The sequence below is a fragment of the Sorex fumeus genome, unplaced genomic scaffold, assembly GCF_029834395.1.
Source record: "Sorex fumeus unplaced genomic scaffold, SorFum_2.1 ptg000047l, whole genome shotgun sequence".
NCBI classification, from domain to species: domain Eukaryota; kingdom Metazoa; phylum Chordata; class Mammalia; order Eulipotyphla; family Soricidae; genus Sorex; species Sorex fumeus.
In genome coordinates, this window is record NW_026606104.1 from 54,823,259 (window position 1) to 54,843,857 (window position 20,599).

The 20,599-nt window shown below is 44.4% G+C and overlaps 1 protein-coding gene across 4 annotated transcripts in view; it reads left to right on the forward strand.

Annotated features, from left to right (window-relative positions):
* CAP1 (cyclase associated actin cytoskeleton regulatory protein 1) overlaps positions 1 to 20,291 on the forward strand; it is a 29,615-nt gene extending 9,324 nt beyond the window's left edge. For 2 of the 4 annotated variants that reach the window (XM_056122867.1, XM_056122866.1), the window contains exons 2-13: positions 6,280 to 6,401; positions 7,016 to 7,116; positions 9,373 to 9,450; positions 11,765 to 11,908; positions 12,001 to 12,086; positions 13,699 to 13,804; positions 15,362 to 15,539; positions 17,696 to 17,877; positions 18,101 to 18,224; positions 18,369 to 18,451; positions 18,781 to 18,924; positions 19,452 to 20,291. In XM_056122867.1, the coding sequence (XP_055978842.1) occupies positions 6,290 to 6,401; positions 7,016 to 7,116; positions 9,373 to 9,450; positions 11,765 to 11,908; positions 12,001 to 12,086; positions 13,699 to 13,804; positions 15,362 to 15,539; positions 17,696 to 17,877; positions 18,101 to 18,224; positions 18,369 to 18,451; positions 18,781 to 18,924; positions 19,452 to 19,535 (1,422 nt within the window). In that variant the 5' untranslated portion in view covers positions 6,280 to 6,289 and the 3' untranslated portion in view covers positions 19,536 to 20,291. Of the gene's footprint in view, positions 1 to 6,276; positions 6,402 to 7,015; positions 7,117 to 9,372; positions 9,451 to 11,764; positions 11,909 to 12,000; positions 12,087 to 13,698; positions 13,805 to 15,361; positions 15,540 to 17,695; positions 17,878 to 18,100; positions 18,225 to 18,368; positions 18,452 to 18,780; positions 18,925 to 19,451 lie in introns of all 4 variants that reach the window. The other 2 variants (XM_056122869.1, XM_056122868.1) reach the window with 1 other exon arrangement.
* The last annotated feature ends 308 nt before the right edge of the window (positions 20,292 to 20,599 follow it).

Sequence of the window (20,599 nt, forward strand, 5' to 3'; positions counted from 1 at the left end):
CCCCATCCCCAGCCCTGTCAGGCATAATCATCCTGAATGTAACTGAAAAATGTTGGCTTCCGTGGAAAAAACTGAAAGTAGAAAAATGGAGAGCTGTTAATAAGAAATAGAGACACTGGAGAGAGGTCTTTGTTTGTTTGTTTTGTTTTGTTTTTTGGGTTCACACCTGGCGATGCTCAGTGGTTACTCCTGGCTCTGCACTCAGGAATCACTCTTGTCGGTGCTCAGGGGACCATATGGGATGCCAGTGGTTGAAACCAGGTCGGCCATGTGCAAGGCAAGTACCTTACCCCTATACTTATTGCTCTCGCCCTGGAAGAAGGTCTTGAACCCACAGTGAGCAAACAATGCTAGATGCTGTGATGGCCTACATGTCACTTAATTGCTTAGTTGCGTATAGGGCGGTGGGAAGAATTGCAGACTGGAATTCGAGTGAATTCCTGCTGAAGGCCTAGGTTTTCTATCCACTGATTATTTGCTATCCGGTCAACTTCAGTTTCTGTCATTTTCTTCATTCTAAAGATGAGGGATCAGTATCTTCTATATACTTTACAGGATTGATACCTATGATAACTTATGTCAGTATACCTTATAGAATTGTTTTAAATCTCAAAAGAACCAACAGATGAATGATATAGACTTTAAAAGAGGGTGACTGTTAATCACTTTTATATTCTTATAAGCAAGGTTATTTGAGGGGTTGGTGAGGTAGTTCAGGGGGTGGAGTGCATGCTTTGTAGGTGGCCGTGGGGTTGCTTCCCGGCATCACATGGTCCCCCAACTCTGAGCAGCACTGCGAGTGACCCAGAAAACTAAAACAGAAAAATAAACAAGGTTATTTTGCTCATAGCATTTGGTTTGAAGATCCGTATACCAGTGTGACTGTGCCCAAGAAAACTATTTATTTTAAAGATGGGAGTATTTGTAAGAACCTACAGAGGGACAACAAGTTTTAAATGGAAAAAGCCAAAATATCTCTGCCCTTACTCTTTGACCTAGGGAAAAGTGGATCCGATTTCTGTTTAGGAGCAAGAGGGTAGAAAACTGTTGTTTATTTCAGAGACCTTTATTAAATTACTGTGTTTATAGTCCTTATTACATTTATAGTACTGGAATTACAAAGTCCCTGCTATGGGAGGCCAATTGCCTGTAGATTATTAAGTAATGATTTAAAACTTTTATTTGTTTGTTTTTGGGCCACATCCAAGGGGTTGGGTGGGGCAGCTAGTTCTGTCTCTGTGCTGAGTGGTTCCTGGCAATGTCTGGAGGACCATATGGTGCCAGTGATTGAACCCGGGCCTACCCCAAGCAAAACATGCTTTGGATGTGCTCAGTTGAACTTTCACTCCACCCTAAAACATCTTTTAATCGAAGTAACATTGCATAGGTATAAGTGATTTAAAACCAGTGTGAGTCGGTGTTTGGACTGGGGGTGGAGAAGCGGAAGAAGGGTGGGCTGCACCCAGGTGGTGCTTAGGGCATACTCCTGGTTCCACAGAGGACTCACTCCTCAGCAGGCGTGGGGGACCATATGCTGTGCCAGGAATAGGACGAGGGCTGGCTGCAAGCATGGTGAGCGCCTTAACCCTGTATTGTCTCTCCAGTCCCTAGAACAGTTTTAATCAGTTTTCTTTTTAAACCAGTTTAAATGCATTAAATGTTTGGTAGAGAATAGTATACAGTATTGTGGGAGCACATACTGGCATTGCTTTGTTGGATACCATCGTAGCTGAGACTGAATGAGCAGTTGGAGTTCTGGAAAGGGGACAGATCGAGAAGGGAAAAATCATACCAAACTGGAAAAGCTTCTTAAAGAAAGTGCTACCGTTGCTGATTTCTTTTGAGGGGGTTGCTGCTGGGAGTGGAGACTCACAATCAGTACTGAGGGGACTGAGGGCCATGACCCAGTTATGCAGGCCTAAAGTGTTTGGGCCTAGAGATGCAGGGGTGGGTTGCGGGTACCAGGGCCACAGCTAGCAGTAGCGTTAAGTGATCTTGACAGGTGGCAGGAATTATGAGACAGGAGGTAGGAATTATGCGACAGGAAACAGATTGCGAAGGGAAAACGACTGTGGAACAGGGAGCATTATGAAAGCACAGAAGAGAAAACCTAGAGTGAGTGTGAGTGTGTGTGTGTGTGTGTGTGTGTGTGTGTGTGTGTGTGTGTTTAAGCACAAGTCTTCTGGTTGAGGAAAGGTGTGGCAAGAGATAGAATTGGAGGAGTGGTAGGAGATAAAGCAAGATCAGATAATGATTCATGGTTCATGGTTTGGACTTTACTCTGAATACACTGTGAGTGTGGGCTAGTATTAAATAAATGACTTATTAAATTGAATTTGAGAAGGATCACCGGCAATTTGGTGCATGGATTGGTATAATTAGGAGATGATTGAAGTAATCTCTGCAGAGTTATAAATACCTTATTTCTATCCATCAGAATGCAGGCAAGTGGCTTCTTTCCTGAGCTATGAACCTGTAGATTTTGATGCCCGAGTAGACTTGGAGGAGTAGTGGAGAAAATAGTTAAGTTAATGGGACTCTTAATCTTTTTCAGGACTGAGTCAAGTACTTCAACCTGTATTTCCTCATTTAGTCTCTCTGTAGCCCTTTGGGTTTTGTACTGTTGTATTCTCATTGTGTAGATAAGGAAGCTGTGGTTCAGAAAGTTCAGTTAAACTTACAGACACAGCTGGTGAGTAGTTATTGAAACCTCCCGTTTATGTGACTTCCTCAAGACCTCTCTCTGGGGCTTGAACCTGGGGCCCCATCGAGGGAAGTGTGCTGTCTGCCACTGAACTGCATCACTGGCCCCTGATGATCTCTCTCTTAACCACTGTGCTTTTTGCCTCACAGTTTCCAGTTTATTAACATGGTCAATCAGGTAATTGCTTATAGTGCTGGGTTACAGAGACTGTGAAGGTAGGGTCTGGGGCAAAAGATGATGAGTTCTACATGGGCTCTTTCAGTGCGAGATGCCTTTGGGACATTGTGGCAGAGCTGCCCGGATGGAAGCTGAGTCTAATATTCTGAATTGGGCCAGGAAGACAGCTTGAAGGATTAGAGCACATGTTTTGCATGCAGGAGCCCCAGGTTCAATTCCTGGTTCCACAGAGACTCCTAAACACTGCCAGGAGTGACCCCAGACCAAATGGATACAAGTTTAAAAAAAAAAAGTCTGGAGAAATAGTAGAGAGGATAAGGTGCTTACTTTGCATGCAGCACACCCAGGTTTGATCCCTGGTACCCCCTCTGGACCACTGAGCCCTCCAGGAATGATCCCTGAGCACAGAGCCAGGAGTAAGCTTGAACACTGTCAGGTGTCGCCCAAAAACCAAAGCCACAAAAGTTAAAAAAAAAAAAAATCTGAATCACAGAATGGTTTGGGCTCATTGGTACTTTGATATTGGTGGATGCAGGCTTTAGTGCAGACATGACCACCTAAAGCGTGAGTTTGTATGAGGACAGACTGAAAACAAGGTGTGTCTTTTGAGCTCTTCAACTCAAGATATTCTCCTTACAGCGTCTCAGCTTTCACCCCACCCTAGATAATGTTCTTCTGTATTGTTAGAATTTGTGAGATTGGCTTTAGCTGGTAATTATATTTTTCCTTTTCATTTTGTTTATCAAGCAATGCTATAGCTTATTTGAAACGAAAATTTAGAAGTTAAAAATGGAAAAATAAGCACCCAAATTCCATGAAGTTGTGTTATTCACTTTGTAAGTTAGCAACCATGGTAGTCCTCTGAGGTGCTTGTGTGCGGTTTCCATGTGAACACTGGCTTCTACCTGTAGCATCAGTTGTATATAAAGGAATATGTCTCCCAGCAGAATAGGTGATATCTATTAATAGAAGATAGCTTAGGAATGTACTGCCTTTGCTGCTTTTCTCTTGACACTTAAACAGAGTGTTGTGGATTATATGAGTCTATCCCTGGACAGTACCTGAAATGGAACAGGAAAGCGACTTGGGCACTGTGATAATGGTGGCGTAACAGAAGGGCTGCTATGTTGGCTGCTTCTAGTCCGCTCCACTTTTAGTAGGGCAGAGATTTGGGGCTTCTGTTACTTAAGGCAAGGGAATGGAAAGGTTTTTTTGGTTCCCATTCTTCCTCCTTCCCTCTCTTACTCCTTCCATCCTTCTCTTCCTTTCTTCCTTCCCTCCTCTTATTTTTGGGCCAGACCGGGCAGTGCTCAGGGATCTCTCCTGGCTGGGCTCTGGGAACCACATGGGTTACTGGGGACCAAATCTTGGTTGGCTCTATGCAAACCCAGTGCCCTGTCCACTGTTATCGCTCCAGGCCCACTTTGATTCTTTTTTAAATAACATTCTTTGGCAAGTCACAGGCCAGAGAGATCAAAGCCTGTACACAACAAAGACTGGTCAGGGATTGTGTTGTCTTGCTCTTGCCAGTGAGCTGCTTATCACTTCTCCAGAGACGATGGTGTATAAAGTTGAGATATTCTGGCATGTTTCCCTCTTTGGAGGAATTATAATCGCAACAGTCATTTTAGGCATTGTCATGGGAGGTGAGACTCGATTCCATTATATGAGTCTGTCCCTCCAGTACCCCAAATGGAACAGGAATTATATGAGACGCATATAGTGGAGACTCGATGGAATCTCTCCAAGTCAAGATTTTGAAATTTCACTGAGTTTGAAATCGCTTGTGATTTCAAGCATTTAATGTTTGTATTAACACGCGACATGTGGGACAGGAGAGAGAGTGTGGCTGGTAAGGCACTTGCCTTGCACACAGCTGATCTGGATTCCATCCTCAGCACCCCATATGGTCTCCTGAGCCTGCCAGGAGTGATCTCTTTCTTAAGCACAGTCAGACGTAAGCCCTGAGCATAAGCGCTGGTGTGGCTGGAGCGATAGCACAGCGGTAGGGCGTCTGCCTTGCACGCAGCCAACATGGCCGACCCGAGTTCGATTCCTCCGCCCCTCTCGGAGAGCCCGGCAAGCTACCGAGAGTATTCGATATGCCAGACACAGTAACAACAAAGTCTCCAATGGAGACGTTACTGGGCCTGCCCGAGCCCTAAAACACAACAAAAAATAATATACGGCGTGTATTTTATGTGAGTAAAACGAACAGTTTTCAGACCCTGTTTCCCCTAGAGTTTGGACGTTCTGTAATTACATTTTATTAATTTCATAAATATTTATTGGACACGTTCCGTCTTCGAGATTGTGGTCTCGATGCGGAAACAAGCCAGAGAAGGGCCTTCCTCCCAGAGCTTGCTTGCTTGCTTTTAGAGATTGACCGAGGCTAGTCCAAGTAGGTCGGCACTTGTTGAAAGATCTCCGACAGACCTTCTGGGTGTGTCTGCGCTTTGCTGCTCCATATCCAGGTCCCCCCCTTCTCCGCTTCACCATTACCTAGCCCTTCCAGAGGAGAGGTTCTGTCACTCTCTGAAACTTGATTATTTTGTCTCCAACTTTCTGCTGTCACCTTAATTTTTTTTTTTTTATCTATTTTGTGTTGTAGTTGTTAGTGCAAGTATGAAGTACCCTTTGTTTATTACTAAACTCAGAATTATTGAAGGCAGGATAAGTACCCTTTTCATATTAGTTTTGGATTTTCTTCATGGAGGCAGCAGGCAGGATGCTACAGGAACAAACGCTGAATCTTTAAAGTCAGAAGATTTGAATTTGATGACTGGCTTCCCTTTTAACAAACTGACTACAGGCAAATAATTTAACTTTACTGAAATTGCTTCCTGCCTTTTAGGAGTGTAGTAGCCTTTCCTGAAAAGTTGTTTTAGGCTGCTTTGATTTGTAAATTCTAAGTTCTTATGCAAATATTTGGTAGAGTATTGTGACAAGTATACTGCAGGTACAATAATAAATATTCAGCATTTATTTGAATATTTAAGCGTTTACTTTCAGTATAATTTCCTGTGAAGTTCTTTTGAGGTCCTGGGGATTTTGTGAACACACTTAGACTATTTCCGATCTTATTTTTATTATTTACTATCTTGTTTATTATTTATTTATTTTTATTATTGATTATTGCTACAAGCATGTGACCGGGACAAATGGAGACGTTACTGGCGCCCGCTCTAGCAAATCGATGATTAACGGGAAGTCAAGTGATCAAGTGATTTTTATTATTAAATGGTTCTGTTCCTGAGCAGTGAAATTGTATCTTCTTTACTCTCAGGAATACTCTTTCCTCATTAGGTGCTATGTAGTACAACAAATAGTAAAAAACAAATGACATGTAGTTAAAAAAAAAACAAAAAGCAAATGACATATTTGATTTGTTTCAGCAGTGAATGCAATATGGCTGACATGCAAAATCTAGTGGAAAGGTTGGAGAAGGTGGTGGGCCGTCTGGAGGCAGTATCCCATGCTTCTGATGTGCACTGTGGACACGGAGACAGTCCTTCAAAAGGTAAGCGATATGCAGGACACTTTGAGTGAAGTCACAGTGTCGTGGCCTGAAGTTTTTCTGTCCCAGGGTAGTCTCTCCCTTTGGAGCTAACAGCCAAATGCTTCATTTAGAAAGTTTATCTCCTGTTACACTGCCTGAGCAGAAGAGTGGGGGGGGAAGTGACTTGTGCAGAGAGGCCTGTGGTTAAGTTATTTTAACACAAGAACTTCCTGTTTGTGTGATATTTCCTGTTCTTTCTTTAGCAGAATGTCTCCAGTGTGAGCCAAATGACAAGCGCTATTTAAATTTCCCCTCACCAAATGATTGGCAAATTTTTGCACATGTGTCAATTAAATCATAGACGGGTAGAGCGAAAAGAAACTTTGGGGGACTCATCTTGTTTATTTTCATTTAATAAGTCAAAAACAGAAAACCAGCCTCAGAGAAGAAAGGGGACTCTTGTTGGTAGGTAGTGGCTGGTGGTCGTTTGGGGGCTAGAACACAGGTTTCCTGCTCATTTTTCAGTATTCTGGTTACTGATTTAGCTTGCCTCTCCGCATTCAGACAGAAGTGTATTTGAAAGAAATGTTTTTCTGATGCATGACCAATTCTTTGTGGTATATTTATCTTCCCAGGGGCAGCTCCATTTGTACAGGCCTTTGACTCACTGCTTGCTGGTCCCGTGGCAGAATACCTGAAGATCAGTAAAGAAATTGGGGGAGATGTACAGAAACATGTAAGAATGTCTTTCCCTTTTTTAGAGGGAGGGGAACCATACCCAGCAGTGCCCGGGCCTGATTCCTGGCTCTGTGCTGAAGAATCACTCCTGGTGGGACTCAGAGGACCTTATGCAGCTTCAGGGGTTGAACCTGGGTTGACTGTGCAAGCTCTCCAGCCCCCACTTGGCCGTTTTTAGCTGTCTTCTCAGGACTGGTGGCTTTCTTGAAATCCTGATTCTTAATTCTTGGTTTTAGGATCCCTTGAGAGGTTTTGAGATTAAACCTGAGATTTGATCTCCGGAGAGACTTTGGGTTTTTCCTCTTCAACTTTCACTGGAGTGTAGACCAGACACTGGAATTGTTCGTAGATTTTTCAGACACAGACTTTCCCCCCCACCTCCCCGCCCCCCCTTTTACCGCATTCTCCATGGGTTTCTCTTAGTTTGGCCGAGTTGATTTCTGTAGTTAGAGCATTCTGCTAGACTGATCCCAGCGTGTTATATAACCAAGCGAAGAGTGGCTTTTCAAAGGACTCATTATCATGACTTAGCATTTATGAAACTAGGCTCGCTCGATAGTTATTACTTATGCTAATATGGGCTATTTTCTCACTTAGCTCACAGGAATATGAAGTAGGTACTGACAGATGCCTCTTCACCCACGTCCCTTTATGTGCTGCCACCTCCATTGTCAGCAGCACCGTCTATACATATTTGGTCTCTCTTTAGGACGCAGTCTTCCTTGTAGTCAATTGACTGGTCATTGTCAGCAGAAAGCTTGTGTAGAATCATCTTGATCCTTCAGCAAGACTGGTTGCTTGGACTTTGGGAGATCTATTTTGAGCCTCTTATGTATACCATCTCTTTCTTTTTTAGGGGGAGGGGGTTTGAGGTGGGGGGGCGGGGCACACCAGCAGTGCTCTGGGGTTACTCCTAGCTTTGCAGTTAGGGATTACCCCTGGTGTTATGTACCATCTCTTGGTCATGATATTAGCGGTAGAGTGGCACTGGGACTTGGCTAAGGGTGTGGGGATTTGCACATTCACTTTATATAGCTTTTTTTTTGTTGAAGCATGCCTGACACTGCTCGGGGATTATTCTTGGAGGTGCTGGGAATCAAACGGTGGTTGGCCACATGCAAGACAAGGTCCTTTAATTTTGTACTATATCTCTTGTCCAATAGCCTGTAACTTTTGAAGATTCTAAAACTTGAACCATTCTTTTGTTTTAAAATATATTGCCGGAGAGATGGATAGTTGAATGGGTGGAGCTCATGCTTTTATGGAGTCCCTAGTTCCATCCCTGACACTGTGTATGGTCCCCTGAGCACTGCTGGCTATGACCCCAAAACAAAAACAAAGACCCCAGGAAATAAATCAGTTTTTTTTTTTAATTTATGTGTGTGTGTGTGTGTGTGTGTGTGTGTGTGTGTGTGTGTGTGTCCATCCAGAGAAGGGTTTTTGGACCACACCTGGCAGTGCTCAGGGCTTACTCCTGGTCTGTGCTCAGGGATTGCTCCTGGCAGTGCTCATGCGTTCTGTATGTGGTGCCTGAGTTTTGAACCAGGGTGAGCCACTGGCAAGGGCCTAACCACTGATTGTTCAACTCTTGTACTCTTATTCTATGTGAGAATGTGTGTGTGTGTGTGTGTGTGTGTGTGCTTATGTTCCAGTGATCGAACTCAGGGCTCACATATGCAAGTATACCCTTGACCACCAAGCTACATCCTAGCTTATTTTTTTTTCTATTTTATTTCACTTAATGAAGTTATATCTCACTAAATCGATTTGTCTGTGGATGGATTGTGATCTAACATTTGAGAAAAAGCTATAACCAAAAGAATTTAATATCTTGAAAGCGCTAGACCAAATTAGGCCTTTACTTTTATTCCTACCTCTAGTTTTTGAGAAATGATTTGTTAACACACCCACCCACCCCCACCCCACCTTTCTACCCCCAGTAATGATAGGAGGGATTTTCCAGTGAAGTTCAGGTCACAGTGCATGGGTAAGTGCTAAGTTGACTTGTCTCAAACTAGCCCTGATTTTCATTGTTTCTGTTTCTGGATAGCAATCCTTGATTTCAGTTCCAACTGGAGCAGTGGTATTTGTGACCTTGTTATCAGTCCCTTCGATCTAGGATCCTTGGGGAAAACAATATATGAAGTGCCTGGGGTTGTTCCCAGTGTACATGCGAGTAGGGGGTTCAGGTTCTTCTTATCAGGATCTCTCCCCTTGTAATATGTCACTGATAGCAGATTCTTCCTTCCCGTAGGCGGAGATGGTCCACACGGGTCTGAAGTTGGAGCGCGCTCTCTTGGTTACAGCCTCTCAGTGCCAGAAGCCAGCAGGTGTAAGTTCCCTCGCTATTACTTGATTTAGTTTTGGTTTGGTATTCAGGACAAATTGAGGATCTATGCTCAGCTGTTACAGCTTAAATAGACCCACTGGGCTCAGACCCAGACACACCCAAGTCACAAAAGTGGGGTCAAACTCAAAGTGTCACCGTGGTAATGTGGGGAAAAAAATAATAAAAAAATACATATATATTATATATATCTTAGGTTCTGCTGGCTTTTTTTTTCTTTTTGGTGTGGGGAGCTGGGTGTCTCCCCCACAGTGCTCAGGTGCCTGGCAGTCATTCTCTGAGATGTTGCCGTGGGCCTGATGGTTCAGTGGTTAGACCCAGCCGTTCAGTGCTGCTCAGGCCTCACAGTGCTAGGGTATATCCAGGGATATACCCAGAAGTACTCAAGGGATCATGTGGTGCTGGCAGTTTAACTTGGGGCTTACATACACTTATAAGACCTGTGCTCTATTGCTTTGAGCTGTCTCCCCAGCCCTCTCTGCTAGCCTTTTTGCTGCCATAACCAAAGGTGCAGGGCTTATTCCTGGCTCTACACTCAGGCATCACTCCTACCAGGCTCAGGGGACCATATGGGATGCTGGGGATTGAGTGTGTAGGCTGCATGCAAGGCTAGCACCTACCCACTGTATTATCGCCCAGCTGTCATTTTTAAAGAATTACCAATTATTATTATGTCAGGAACTTTGCTATTTCTCTCCATAGACATATAGACATTTTTTGCGGGGAGGGGATGGAACCCATACTCTAGCAGTATTCAGGGGCTGTTGGGTTTGAACTAGGGTTGGCTCCATGCACGGCAGGTGCCTTAACCCTCTGAACTATTCTCTGACCCACTTTGTTTATTTATTTTTTAAGCATCTTGCCAAGCCCAAGCTTATCATATTTCCCCTAAAGTCCGTTTGGTCATAGATAGTGGTTCCTTTGTATCATTGTCAGTGGGTTTCATAATGCTGCTGTGAGAATCCTAGAACTGAAGGATTGCTTTTACTCTCATCCTGCACTGGTCTGGGTAAGAATCTTTAACATAACTCCTGCCTAATACGTTATATTAATGAAATGAACTTGTTCTTTGGCTTCTTCTCAGAACCAAAAATTTCAGCCTCATATCTTCTATTTGCATTTGATTTTCTTAGACAAAGGGATGCGAAACAAGTTCTCAGTGCTGTATGAAAACAATTAGACAACTGTGACATGTTTAAATAATGTAAAAATAGTATAACATGATATCAGATACATTAGTATACTTATAAGTTTGTTTGGAATGGTGAAATAATTTTGTATGAACCATTTTCCAGACTCGTGCTTTCCCAACAAGTCAGACAGCTGAAACACCATTATATTTTCCTTGTTATAGACCACATGTTGATAGATTAATGACCTGTAGACCAAATCTAGCCCGCCATCTGTATTGTAAATGAAATAGGGGTGGGATGGGGGGAAACAGTCATTCTTACTCTTCTAGGTATTGTTACTCTACCCTAAAAGGAGAGATGAGAAATTGCAACAGAGACCATGTGGCCTGCAAAACCTGAAGTATTTACTGTCTGGCCCTATAAAGATTTGCTGACTACTACTTTAGAATATTTTATGCTAAGATCTGAGGATTGAGATATTCAGGAAACTGAGCTTTGAGGCAAGAATAAAAGCATTGAAACTAGATTCATCCGTTTTGTTGAGCTGCCTGCTCAAATACCAAGTCTCCTAATTGCATTTGATTTGACCCATTTTTCTAAGCAGCTGCTCGGGGACTAACAATGTGTTGGGTGCTAAAGGATTATGAAAGAGGTCTAGGACAAAGGCCTTGGCTTTGAGGAGTTAATGAGAAAGAAAACATACTCAATATGGATTCGCTGATAGTCTGTTCTGGTGTGTGATAGAATTCCTAAATTGGTCATACTCACAGTAAATGTTGTAGGCGGCCAGTGGAGGGCTGTTTCTCACACAGCATAAGGAGTATTTGAATAGCGGGGGGGAAGGAGAGACCATTAGAACAAAGGCCTAGAAGTAAAGTAGTTCTCTGATTTTATGACAGTGACTGAAATGGTGGAATTTTATGAGGTAGAGAGAGAAAGGAATCCTGATCATGAAGAATCACAAATCCAGCCTGGGATGTTGAAACTCTATGAGGATAGCGAGCTGTGTTTCAATGATATGAATGTGTGCAGGATTAACTGCATGGTTTGTTTGGGGGCTCACTGTCATTCATAAGAACTGTGACCTTCAGGATCAGAGTCGACCTACGTGTCAAACTTTTTTAGAAAGATTCTAACCTGATTCTTTGCCCTGTGTCTTCTTGTAGAATAAGTTTTCTGATTTGTTGGCACCCATCTCAGAGCAGATCCAAGAAGTGTTAACCTTCCGGGAGAAGAACCGAGGCAGCAAGTTGTTCAACCACCTGTCAGCTGTCAGCGAAAGTATCCAGGCCTTGGGTTGGGTGGCTATGGTGAGCAGCACAGCTTCCCGAGGGGGGAAGGGATGGCAGGAAGTAAGGAGATAGAACCAAGTGCTCTGAGTCACTGACTGCTCTTTCTGTAGGCTCCCAAGCCTGGTCCCTACGTGAAGGAAATGAATGACGCGGCCATGTTCTACACGAACCGAGTCCTCAAGGAGTACAAAGATGTGTAAGTCCCGTTTCAAGAGGTTAAGGACAAACTTAGCCGGTTACTTGCTAAAGTAGCATTTTGGCATTAGGCTGCTTGTGGCTTCTTCCTTAGTTCTCCAATCTCTCTGAGAGCTGCTTTCTGGGAAATTCAGTAGATATTGACACATAGATGCTGCATATACAAACGGGAAGTATTTCTGCTTCCACTTCTGCTTTTTTACTCAAGAGTTTATAGAAGGCGAATATTAATCTTCTGGTGCTTACCCTTCCATGTATAGGAGGTTTTGTTGGAGGTGAAATGGTTTGATTTCCCGTTTTTACCCTTAATCCTGTAGTCAGGGAAAGTGAGAGGAAGGTTGACCAACCGGTGCCGGTGTTAAATCAAGGAGGATCATTGTATGTCCAATCATATATTCCCACCAGTCCAACTTCTCTGTTGGGGGTCTGCTTAGCACCCCAGACCCTCCCATTGCTCCATGAATCATCATTCAGCAACATCTGTTGAGTTACAACTTGGTGAAGGCAACATGCCGTTGTATGTGTCAGCTATGTCCCAGAGCACAGACACTTCCTTAATCCTTGCAGCAGCCTGGAATTAATGTTATAATTGTATATAACATGTTGCTTTAATGTATAATTATATACTAAGCATGTTTTCATTATACTCTACCATCTATAGTTGAGGAAATTGGGTCTCATGTTAAATAATCACTGAGTATTCTGGCTAATTAGAAGAGAGGAGACCTGAAGCATAATGCTAATTCCTTTAATGATGATTGTATTTTAATTTGTATTGTTTCTTGGTGGCATAAGGCTCTGTACTGGAAGGCATTTGAGTTTTGTGGAGCCCGAGCACAGTCCTCTTCAGTGTGTTTGGTCCTGCGGATCAGGGAAAATAGGAGAAATATTTGGCAGACTGGTTGACAGCCAAGACAGAAACAAAACTCAGTGTAGATAACATTTTATTAAATCCAGTATTATAAAATGAAAGTTTTTAGCTAATGCAACATCTGCTGCATGAGTGGAAGGGAATTTTTGGCAGACTACCAGGACCACAGGCTGAAGAACAGGGCACAGGCTCCTCGAGTGTCGTGGCGAAGCTGTAGAGTTCTCCTTCGCAGGCCTTCGGGTACAGAATGTTTGCCTTCATCAGTTTTGTATATTCGGTTCTGTTAAAGGTCTGCTTGGAACAAATGGTTTTGTGGGGGCTGAAGTGAGAGTACAGTGGATAAGGTACTTGTCTGGCACGTAGCCGACCTGGGTTCAATCCCCGGCATCCCATACGGTGCCCTGAACGCTCCAAGATCCCTAACACAGAGCCAGGAGTAAGTCCTGAGCACCTCTGGGTGTGATGCGCTTACCCAGCCTGATGCGCCTACCCAGCCTCTGCTCTGCCCCCACCACCAATGGTTTTGTCACTTAATCTGAGATAGACAGGTAATCTGGAGTCCTTATCCTAAAGCACTTTGGTCTAATCAAGGTAATAGAATAGGTTTTGAAAAAAGAAGAAAAGCCACCAGAGAGTAAAGCTGAGGAAATGCCCCAGGCTTGACTCACCAGAAGGTGAGCTCTGGGTTACTGTTATCTGATGTGTTCTGTGCCGGTGTTGAGGTCTTCTTTCATTCTCGTAGGGATAAGAAGCATGTGGAGTGGGTCAAAGCTTACTTGAGTATATGGACAGAGCTGCAGGCTTACATTAAGGAGTTCCACACCACCGGACTGGTCTGGAGCAAAACGGTTAGTAAGTCCTCCCACTTTGCATCTGCTTTCATGGATTTTGGCACTACCAAACTCTAAGAACAGTGCTAGTTTATTTCTCCCCATGTAAGGTAGGAAAAGACAAGTATTAAAAGAAGGTTTCACAAGTGCTGCCAGGTACAGCCCTGAGGTCCGCAAGCTCCGCTGGGCCAGAACAGCGCTACCACACCAGGCCCTGGTACTGAACTGTCTGCCGGGTTGGCAGAGTAATGTCAGCAGTAGCCCCCAGACCTCCTTTGAGCACTGCTTCAAAGGTTGTCTCCCCACCTTCTCCCCCTCCTCCCGCCCCCCCCCCCAAAAAAAAATCAAGTAAAAAAAGAAGCAGTGTTCAGTTACAGCAAATGTGGACAGGGGACAATGACTAGTATTCAAAAGGCAAGAGATGAATGAGTTAGCATTATCCCAGCCCTAAAGAAGCCTGAAAATATAGATATAAAATCCCAGTAAAAACCACAAAGTAGGGGAGGGCAGAGAGATAGTTCGGGGCGGGGGAGGCACTTGCCTTGCACACAGTGGACCAGGGTTTAATCCCCAGAACCACATATGGTCCCCTGAGCCCCACCAGAAGTGATCCCTAAGCTTAGAGCTAGGAGTAAGCCCTCAGTGTTGCCAGGTGATGTACCCCCCCCCCCCCCAGCCCCAAAACAAAAACAGAAAAAGCACCAAGGTAATTGCTAAGATACATACTACACCAGGGATGTAGCACATGCCGCTTTGTCCGAGACACACACACAGACATCATCACCGTAGACTGTGCAGTATAAGGAAGAGTGATTCATACCGGATGAGATTATACTTGAAGAGGACAATTCTGACCTCAGACTTCTGCAGGTATAGGACATTGGACAAATGCGGATACTAGCAAACATAGTGTCAACTAGAGATAACTTCAGTAAGGAGTGATAGATTTTTAGGAGAAAGTCTGGAAAGGAAGGTAGGCTGATACTTTTAGACTTCATAATAGGTATTAAGAAACTATTCTAGGTATTTGAGTGGGACGGTGATAATGATCAGATTAATCCTTAGAAGAGATTCAGTTCATAGGTTAGTGCTTAGACAGAGATTATGGAAGTGTTCATGTCTGCATAGGAAAGAATTTGTGGGGGAAAAAAACCAAGATAATAGGTTTAACGAGATTGAACGGAGATTACCGTGTCAAGCTTCAGTGGTAAGGTATTTCACTGAAGTAGGGGTGAGGGGATGACTACCAAGGGGAAAATAAGCAAATGATGAAATCAGCCTTGGGCCTCTTGAGTCTGAGGTACTTTTGACAAACTGTGTAAATTTTTAGGATGTTTTTCTTTAGAGCTGGAATTAGACCAAAGGAAAAATGTGACGGGTGAAAAATAAGCTTAGTTGACTCCTTGAGAAAAGAATTACGGAAGAATTAAGCCAGCTTGGGTGTGGGAAGGGAGCATCTATCATTGCCAGGTGGGGCAGTGTGTCCCCTGAATACATGGGGTCCTCATGTGAACGGCACAGAGGGGACAAGAGGGTGACTGCTGATGACTCTGTTACCTGCATTTATTATTGCAGGGGCCTGTCGCAAAAGAACTGAGTGGCTTGCCATCGGGACCCTCTGCTGGCTCAGGGCCTCCTCCCCCTCCACCAGGCCCACCTCCTCCTCCAGCCCCCACCAGTTCAGGCTCAGATGATTCTGCCTCCCGCTCAGCACTGTTTGCGCAGATTAACCAGGGGGAGAGCATCACACATGGTAAGTGAATACTTGGGCAGGAAGGGTCGGAACAATAAGCTTTTTGGGTCAGATCGTTCCAACTAGAGACCCAACAGTTTGTAAACCAGATGCTCATATATATATATATATATATATATATATATATATATATATATGAGGCATTTCAGTTGGAGGCATCATATCCCTTGCCATGCCCAGAGGAATGGCAGAGCTAGCTTAATTGGAACTGAAAATGGGTGATTACAGTTGGGGCACCTAGAAGAGGGCGCAGGGTATCTTGCTGTGAGAGACATGGGGCTGGTACTTTTACCAAGAGCTTTTCTTGTGTTAGCACCTGGTCTCTTTGGGAAGTAATCACGTTGGGGGTTAACTGCTTCAAAGGGAGTGTATTCGTTAAGTGAAATTTCGTGGTAGGAAAGTCATTTTATTAGAGAAAGTAGATACCCTAATATACAAATAGAAGTTTACATTGTTAGGCTTTCTCCTAGAAGTCTATAAAAATATTTAAAATAAAGGAAACATTTTGCGGTGTTTTTTTTTAATAGTAATTAAAAAGGTATGACAGCCTAAATATCCAGCAGTAGAAGAGATGATAATTAAAATTAACTATGGCATATTCTCTTGATGGAAATCGCCGCATCCCCCCCCCTTCCCCACTTCCTGTCCGTGTTTAGGCCACATTCAGTGGTGCTCAGGGCTCAGACCACATAGGGTGCTGGGGACTGAACCTGGGTTGGCTGCATGCAAGGCCAACACCCTGCCCTCTGTACTAGTTCTCCAGCTAACAACTCCCTCCCCCTCCTTTTTTTATTGTGACTTATTTAGAGAGATGTGAGAGAAGGAGAAGTGTGAGCTGGAGAGAACACAGGCTTCTCCCGAGTAGAAATAGGCAAGCAAAGAAACATCTAGATAAGCAAGTGAGATACATGTTTCAGGGGGGACACAGGCTTCAAGGACAAGCCCTCTTAATGGCATATTGTGCGGCCATTAGATTTTTTTCCTCTCATTTGAACCACGTATTATTTAAGGAAAAAGCCTTGTATTTAAGGAGGGCACTAATTTTTCGCTCTCTAGATTGGTCTATGTTCAGGAGCGGCTGCTGAGGGAGACAGGAAATCTTTTTCCTAACAACAACAAAAACATACATTTTTGGAAGTGTGTTAACATAAAAAATATTTTGTTAAAATTTGTTCACAGGGCCTGGAGGTACAGCGAGTAGGGTGCCTGCCCTGCACACAGCTGACCCAGGTTTGATCCCTGGCATCCCATATGGCCTCCTGAATACCACCAGGAGTGAGTCCTGAGTGCAGAGCCAGGAGTTACCCTGAGCATCCCCAGATGTGGCCCAAAAACAAAACCAAAAAAAATTGCTCACAGTGTACATGGTTATGACTAAATAAAAAACGATGGATAGGGTCCGGAGTGATAGTACAGTGGATAGGGCATTTGCCTTGGCTGACCCGGGTTCGATCCTCAGCATCCCATATGGCCTATTGAGCAACATCAGTAATCCCTAAGTGCAGGGCCAGAAAGTAACCCTTAGGAATTGCTGGGTGTGAAATGTGACAAAACAAACAAACAAACAAAAAAAAGACCCCAAAAAGTACTGATAGAAAAAACAGGAGACTTCCAGAATGAGTGTGAATGAATGAATGTTACTGAATGAGTGTGGTAGATTAGCTATGAATGAGGTATTTTTCTTTATCCGATTTCTTTACTACCACATTCTTTTTCTTCTTTTTTTTTGCTTTAAAAAAGTGCACCAACAGGGGCTACTCTTGCACACAGCCAGGAATAGCCCCTAACTACGGCCAGGTGTTGCCCCAAAACCAAAAAATTCCTATTTTTGAAGATACATATTTGGTATATGTTATTTTAGGATATTTTTCTACTCATCCGCATACCTGCTCTTCCTCTCCCGCCCACTCCTACCCCACTATATTGCAAGTTGTTTTGTTTTGTTTTGTTTTTTACTTGAACCATATAATTTAACTTTCCCGGAGAAAGAAAATCATCGAGTACTTCTTCAAAACTGCTTGTGAGAGAACGTTTCTGTCTGACTTTGGACTTCATTTTGTTAAGGGTCACTTTAAGTTCTGACTGTAAGTTGGTTGTTGCCCCTTCGAAAAGTCCTTCTGGGAAGGACAGGAACTAGGTAGCTGTTACTCTTACAGCCCTGAAACACGTATCTGATGACATGAAGACTCACAAGAACCCGGCTCTAAAGGCTCAGAGTGGCCCAGTGCGAAGTGGCCCCAAACCGTTCTCTGCACCTAAACCAGGAGTCAGCTCGTCCCCCAAACCAGCCACAAAGGAACCCCCTCTACTGGAACTGGAGGGCAAGAAGTGGAGAGTGGTGAGTTAAAACGCCATGGCTGGAGGAAGAAGGGGAGGAAGGACTAGAAGGCTTGACCAGAGCACTGCCAAAGGAGTGCAAGGTTCAGGCATAGATTACAGGGATCACATGAATTTAAGAGGCGATAGCCTCTTTTGGGGTGGGGGGGGTTCGTTAATTTTTGTTTTGGGGTGGGGGATAGTTGCTTAGTCATGAGATTTCTGAAAAGACCTCTCTTTAATAGGAAAATCAGGAAAATGTTTCCAACCTGGTGATTGAAGACACAGAGCTGAAGCAGGTGTCATACATCTACAAGTGTGTCAACTCCACATTGCAAATCAAGGGCAAAATTAACTCCATTACAGTGGGTGAGTTCTTGTTGCAATTGCAGACATCTGTTCCGGAGCCCGGAGGGCTGTGACTCGCCCCCTCGCCCTCTCCCCACCGGCTGGAATCTGTTGCTTCCCTTTGAAGTTCCCCCGTTGACCTGCTCCCTTTCTCTTCTCTTCCAGATAACTGTAAGAAACTTGGTCTGGTATTTGATGACGTGGTGGGCATTGTGGAGATAATCAATAGTCGGGATGTCAAAGTTCAGGTAACTTGAGCTCTTGGCTGCCGCTTTTGGGTCCCCGAGGAACTAACTGAGACACAGCCGACTCACAGATGTTGCCGTGGTGGGAATCTGATTCCGTAAGCGGAGCTGCATTAGATGTGGCAGGCGAGGAACTGGCTTCTCGAAGGAGCTCTCGCCAGCACCCATCCCAGCCCGCTCCTCGGATCCAGTGTCTTGCTGTGCACCTGTGAGCTTTTCAAGTAGTTAGTGAATCACAGGAAGCAACGAGAGCTCTTCCCGCAACTTAATGTTCTTCTCCCCAGCTGCTGGGAGCTCTTGCTCTTTTCAGTGTCGTTGGTTTTTTCCCGCAGGTAATGGGTAAAGTGCCAACCATTTCTATCAACAAAACAGATGGCTGCCATGTTTACCTGAGCAAGAATTCCCTGGACTGTGAAATAGTCAGTGCCAAATCTTCTGAGATGAATGTTCTCATTCCCACAGAAGGCGGCGACTTTGTAAGTATCTTGTGCCATTTAGTGGTGTGATCTCAGAACGGAGGGGACAGCCAGTTGACAAACAGTCTGGACTGAGTGGGTCAGACCCGGCGGTCGCACTCCCCAAACACACAAGAGCAGGAGGTAGTCCCTCAAAACGGAACCCCAAGGGGTTGTTTCTGCCTTTCTCAGGTTGAAGAGGAGGGTCAGGGTAGTACAGACGAACGGGAATGTTGCAGTGTATTGTCAGGCAGGTGTCACTGAACCCATAGTCAGAGAAGCATCACTAACTAACAAATGACAGCAGACAGATTTCTGTGTGCTTTGGAGCCTGTGCTCCCGCTCTCCACTGCATGAGTCCTTCACGATGTCTGTGGTGGTGTAAGAGACGGTCTTGCCCTTTCTGTAGCCAGGCTAGCTCAGCATAGTTCTCGTCAGCCATCCTTTCTGCTCTGTTAGTGGAAGCAAGCATTGGAGGAAAAGTGGGAAGATTTCGCTCCAGCCTATCTGTTAGTTCAGATCGAAACCTTCTGTTTTTGTCTTTGCAGAATGAGTTCCCAGTCCCTGAGCAGTTCAAAACCCTGTGGAACGGGCAGAAGTTGGTCACCACAGTGACAGAAATTGCTGGATAAGCGAAGTGCCATGGGGTTCTCTGCCCTCTCCCTCCACACCATGGGATAAATATGTATCATGACGGTTCTTTTCTAGATTTCCTCTACCTTTCTGCTCTTAAGCTGCTTCTCTGCTCGGAGAAGCACAGCTACCTGCCTTCACTGAAATATACCTCGGGCTGAGATTTGGGCTGGGATAGCAGGCAGTTTATCTTCTGCAGGAAGGGCAGCTTTTCCATATCCGCTCAACCACACCTCCAGTCCATTCTTAAGGAACTGCAGACCAGGACCGGTGCGTTTCAGCATTCAGCCTTTGGGGTGTTATTCAAGCACCAGTCCTTTGGGAAGAATGAAGGAGTCCCCCCAGGAGTTAACAGAGCAGACTGTTCACCCAAGTTAATCTTTTCCTAACAGTGAGCATAAAGGTAACAGAGGCTGGTGTGATTCTGGCTGGCGATTCTAGTTCTTTTAACCAAACTAATTTTCTATTGTCGATAGTTGAGGCAAAGGTTGCACTGGACCAAAGGCTGAAGCTTGGCCATCTATCATTCCAAGCAAAACGATTTCCTAGAAGCATTCCTTTATTCTGCATTCCATCCCGGATCCGCCTGAACCTGAGATATAGATTCTCCTGTACCAGCTACTGGGGCAGTGCCCTGTACCCAGGCCAGTTAAGAACCTTAGACACTTTCTCTCTCGGCCTCTCTGCCTAGCACCTTCCTACAGAGGTGACCTGAGGGGAGTGAGGGACGAAAACCACAAAACATTTTTTAAAGGGAATAAAGCACCATTTCAAGCAGTCTAGCACTTCTCCATGGCTAGGTCGACCTTCTTCACACCTCCTTTGCCCTGTCATGTTCAACAGCTTTTGGCTTCAGTCTGGGCATTTGAAGAGAGAACTAAAACCCCCACCACGGGCTGGTTTTAGCCCCTATGTAAGAATCTTGCACAGCACTGCTAATGTAAATTTCAGTTTCTCCCTCTAGGACACATAACTTAACCAAATATGCAACATCTTTTGGTGGGAAGAGAGATTGTCCTGTGACTTCTACCCATTTACTGAGGCCTGTGGAAATAAACCTTTA